The following is a 5,153-nucleotide window of genomic DNA, read 5'->3' as shown; positions in this document are numbered from 1 at the left end:
CTCTCTCTCTCTCTCTCTCTCTCTCTCTCTCTCTCTCTCTCTCTCTCTCTCTCTCTCTCTCCTCTCTCTCTCTTTCTCTCCCTCCTTCCCTCCCTCTCTCTTTCTCTCTCTCTAAGTTTCTACATATTTCTGGAAATTGCTTAATGAGAATGGTGAGGACATTGATTGAGCATCCAGTGTTCATTTCTCCACAATCTCAGGGAACAGATATGGTTTCTAGGGTGACACAACCTTTCTCTCCACTCCTCATCTCATCTTACAGTCAGGGGGACAGAGAATTGTGGAAAATCAAGCCAGCAAAATCCCAGCACTAACAGGGCAGCAGTGAGAAGTTTCACCTTCATCAGAGGAACTACTGGAGTCAGTTTCTTTAGGGATTCCACCCCTGAGAGGCTATCCATGCTCCAGTAGATGGTTTGTCCTTCTCCTTTTAAAACTTTTTTATTTTTTAAACTTTTAATTGATTCTTTCTGAATTTCACATTATGCACCTCAATCCCACTCGTCTCCAAACCTCCTCATATCCAACCTTCATCCTTGCAACCTATACTCGAAATAACACACACACACACACACACACACACACACACACACACACTCACACTCTCAAAGCATAGACATCTCATGATAGAAGCTGTAGTGTGCCACAGTGTGTCCCACAGTATATCCCTCTGTCTACACATCTTCACCAATGGCAATGAGTCATTGGTTTAGTTTGAGATCTCTGGCTTCTATGACATCATCAATACTGGATCATTAGGACTCCTGGTTTTCCTGTTGTCACCCTGTGTCATGGAGATCCTGCAGGTTTGGATCAGCAGGACCTGTCATTTCACAAATCTCAACAGTTTACAGATGATACAGATTTTGGAGTAGGCTTGGGTGGTAGCTAAGCTGATTGGCCCACCAGCTCTACCTTATCCACTCCACCAGGGTAAGCTCTCCAGAACCACTCTGGCTAGGCCACCAAGTGGTGTCATTGGCAGGTGGCAGGGTCAGCTCTCCTGCTCTCCTGCCTACAGGGTTGTCTCATCCACATCCACCTCCAGAACCATTTCCATTGTGCTGCCCAGTCAAGGTTTGGGGTCCCACTCTCCCAAGTGCTGCAGCCTGTGAGGGGCAGGGCCAGCTCTCCGGCTCTCATACCCTCTGGGCTGGCTCACCCATACCTTTGCCACCAGGGCAAGTTCCACCCACCATATTGCCCAGGTGAGGTGCAAGGCCCTGCCTCCCAAGTGCTACAACAGCCAGTGAGGGGACAGGACTAGCTGTCCTGCTCTCTCATGAACCCAGGGTCAGCTCTCCTGGTCACTGCAGATAGCAAGGGTGGCAGGGGGAGGACATCAACCCTGCACCAACACCATCTCACAGCAGACAAGTAGAGGGGGTAATTCTCCTGCACACCTGCCCTCAGGGTCGGCTCACCTGTGCCCCCTCCACCAGAGCCAACTCTGCTGTGCTACCCAGAAGCTCTTTGGCTCATGACCCTGTGGACAGCTTTCTTGACTGCTGGAAGTGGCAAGAAGGAAGTGACAGGGGGTGGGGGATTGCCTCTGCATCCATGCTATTCTGTGGCAGATGAGTGGCAGGGTCAGCTCTCCCACATTCACTTCCTAGGCGCTGGCTCACTCGCAACTCCAGCTGCCAGGACAAGCTCCACTGTGTTGCCTCTGTGTAGCCACAGACTCAAGACATGTCATCCTCAGTGACAGCTTAGGCTGGGCCCTCACCACGGCCCTAGGTGCTGGGCTGGCCACTCACAACAGCTGGCTACTCTCTTCCCTCAAGTCTCCAGCCCCATCCATCTTCTTAATGCCCAAACTGCTCAACTCTTCCCTCATTTAACCACCACATATTCACATAGTGTGATGGCTCCTGCTGCTGGCTGGCTATGGCCATCGAGCTGGAGGGTGCAGGTCTGTGGGTGGCATGGTGGTCAGCAGGTTCCTGTCTCCCTCCCCTGGTGCTGTGCTGCATGGGCTGGATTTGATTCGACATCTTTCTCTTTTTATTCAGTCCAGGATCCCACCCCATGGAATGGCACCACTCAGCGTGTGTTTCCCCTCTCAATCCAGTCTAGAAACTTCCCTACAAACATGTCTGGTGCCCGTTTCCAAGGTGTCCATAATATATGTTCTGGTTTTCTTTCTGTTTCTCTGATTCAACATCCCACCATGCTTCCCGCGTCAGAGACAAGGCATGTTGAGATCTCCACATGGAGATGAGGCATGATTTTGTCTGTGAATTCCTCGAGGTGCCAAGCTATATCCTCCTGTTCATCTCTAGGCTCCAGAGAGTACAGCCAGATGGCATGTGCTAGAAACACTATCACGGTGGACTTGAAGAGCTTGCCCTGCGTCATGTACAGATAATAGCTTGGGTACTGTAGTTACTTTCCTATTGCTATGATCAAACACCATGACCAAAGGCAATGTGTGGAAAATCTATTTTGGCTTATGGTTCCACAAGGATAAAAGCTGCCATAGCAGGGAGGCACGGCGGTAGTTAGGTGTTGTGGCAGGACCAGACTGAGAGATCACATCCTCAGCTGCAAGCACAGAGCAGAGATCAGACTGGAAGTTTTGATTCTTAAATTCTCAGAGCTCACTTCAGTGAGATACTTCTTCCAGCAAGGCCACACCATGAAATCTCTCCTAAACAGCACTACCAACCAAGTTCTCCTTCCAAAGGTCCACTTTCACCAGGAAGCTGGAAGATACATCTAAACGTGACCACATGAGAGAGGGTGGGTTTTCCAATGTGCCTCTTGGGGGCTCAGTATTTAGGGTAATGATACTCAGTTCATTTCTCCTAATACGTGCCTCTTAACTCCGATTAGTTTAAGAGATTCTCAGGCCTCAGCTCAGACCTCCTGAGCTAGAATCTCTGGAACACCTGGAATCCACACTAGCCAGTCTTGATGCTAACACATAACTCTGGGTTCTGATAGCATTGTATCAGGGCTGGCAGAGAGGAAATACACCCCTTGGATCAGAACTGAGGCAGTCGCCACCTGGCTCTCTTCCCATCTGTGTCCCTCACTTTCCCTGACCAGAATATGATGTTTGTGCTAACATATGTGACAGGCTAGTGGCTTAGCATGCCTCCGAATGCAGAAACTGATTTTCCAGTAGCTGCCTTCAGTACCTCACTTGGGAAAAACATTTTTCTTTTTTTAATTTCAAAGCTCTCCCAGAGAAGAATCGAACTGTACCACTGTCCACACACACATTGCGGATGATGGGCTGGACTTTGCCTTCACCTGTGAGGGTAGCTGCCAGGACCAGGGGAGATACCCCTGCCTGCAGGTGTTCGTAAACCTTAGCCACTCAGGACAGAAAGTGCTTCTCCACTATGATGAGGAGGCCATCAGGACCAACCCCAAGGTAAAGTGACTTTGACAATTAAAAGTTCTCTGCTACCCCATCCATAGTGGTGTCCTGAGTAGAGTAGGGTACACGCCATTTGTGAAAAGTCAGTTTCCTTCCAGTGAACACTTGTTTTTGGAAGGTGTCATGTAATCCTGGATGTTTTCAAACATACTATGTAGCCAAGGATGGCCTCGAGCTTTGGAATCATCCCTCTCTACCTCCCAAGTGCTGGGATTACCATACTTTGTTATGAGTTGAGGGATTTGTATATGCAAAGCCTCAACTGCCTCTGAATATGTTCCACAGTATTACCGTCAGGATAGATGATGCTGACAGCAGTCTTGGAGAAGACATGGGGCATGCAGAAAGGAGAGGCACATTCCAGTTTCCTCACCTGGTGTGAAGTCCTAAGCAGGCAATGTCTCCATACTGTAGCCTTGGTTAGAATGAATTCAGTCTTTATTCAGCCACACTGGTAATTCTTAAGTAATTTAAAGAACTTTTATAATTTAAATTTACTTACACCACTAGTACATGTGATTTATAGTTCATAAACTTAATTACAGGTTTCATTAGATGGCATGCTCTAACTTAGTGTTGTCCGTCATTAAATACTTAATCTAATGGCTTCTGGTTTTCAATTTTGGATGCGACCATTTCATCATACATTAGAAAATATGTTTGTAGTCACACACATCATGGTGTGTCTGTGTGTGTAGGTATGTATGCCATGGTACGTCATAGTGTGTATGTGAGCATGCCTGCCATGGTGTGTGGAGATCAGAGGATAACTCACAGGCATTAGTTCTCTTCCACATGATCCTGGGGCTAGAGCTGAGGTGGTGCAGCTTGGCAACAAGCACCTTCACCTGCTGAGCCATCTCCCTGGGCTCTCACATGGTAGCCCAGAAGCAAGGTCACTTCCATTCTGTGTGCTCCTGCCGACTCTTCCTTTCCCCCACACTACAAAGTGAGCACATCTCTATCCTGCCTCCCCACTGCAGGATTAGCCTGGAGCTTTAATGCTGGCCACTGTTAACAGAGTTTTTCTCTCCTCCAAACTCCTAGTGCTTTTACACACCCAAGTGTCACGGGGACAGGGATGATCTGCTCAACAGCACCCTGGACATCAAGGAATTCTTCGATCACAACAATGGAACTTTCCCCTGCTTCTACAGTCCCGATGGCCCCCTGGGAGTTGTCCTCAGGAAGTCTGGCCACAAGGTTGTCTTTCACTGCTTATTTTGGCCTTTCCTGACTTTGCTGGGAGGTGCCCTGATTGTTGGCTTGGTTAGGCTAACACAACATCTGTCCTTTCAGTGTGAACAGTACAGCACAGTGGTAAGTGCTTAAGTAGGTAGAACACATTCTGTGGGTTGGCACAGGTCTACACCGTACAGTGTGGCAAAGAGCCAGGGAAGGAACAGATAGAGCTGAAGAGGCGGCTCCAGCTCTCCAATCCCAAGATGCTCCAGATGAAGACTTGACCATGGCCAGGCATGGTGGTGCAGACTCGTGATCCAAGCCCTTGGGAGGCGGAGGCAGGAGGATCAGGTTCAAAGGCAGCTTGGGCTATATACAGATCTTGTTTAAAAAGCCAAAAAAACATAGCTGGGGTGTAGAATACCTGCCTTGCATGCACAAGGCCCTGGGTTTGAGCCCCAGTGCTAGAAACAATCATATCTGCTTATAGACCTGCTGTGTGACGGGCAAAGGTACAGTCTTCCATATGAGAAAGTCTTTAACTGTTGACTGTTTTCTATTAATTCTAAACAATATGTAC

At 48.4% G+C, this 5,153-nt stretch overlaps 1 protein-coding gene across 1 annotated transcript in view; it reads left to right on the top strand.

The window, feature by feature from the left end:
- Kcnmb3 (potassium calcium-activated channel subfamily M regulatory beta subunit 3) overlaps positions 1-4,723 on the top strand; it is a 14,032-nt gene extending 9,309 nt beyond the window's left edge. The window contains exons 3-4 of the mRNA XM_028764936.1: positions 3,187-3,385; positions 4,439-4,723. Of these exons, the coding sequence (XP_028620769.1) occupies positions 3,187-3,385; positions 4,439-4,723 (484 nt within the window). The remainder of the gene's footprint in view (positions 1-3,186; positions 3,386-4,438) is intronic.
- The last annotated feature ends 430 nt before the right edge of the window (positions 4,724-5,153 follow it).

This window comes from Grammomys surdaster, unplaced genomic scaffold (assembly GCF_004785775.1).
Source record: "Grammomys surdaster isolate TR1022 unplaced genomic scaffold, NIH_TR_1.0 62, whole genome shotgun sequence".
NCBI classification, from domain to species: domain Eukaryota; kingdom Metazoa; phylum Chordata; class Mammalia; order Rodentia; family Muridae; genus Grammomys; species Grammomys surdaster.
Note: the sequence above shows the minus strand (reverse complement) of the source record. Positions and strands in the feature narration are given on the sequence as shown.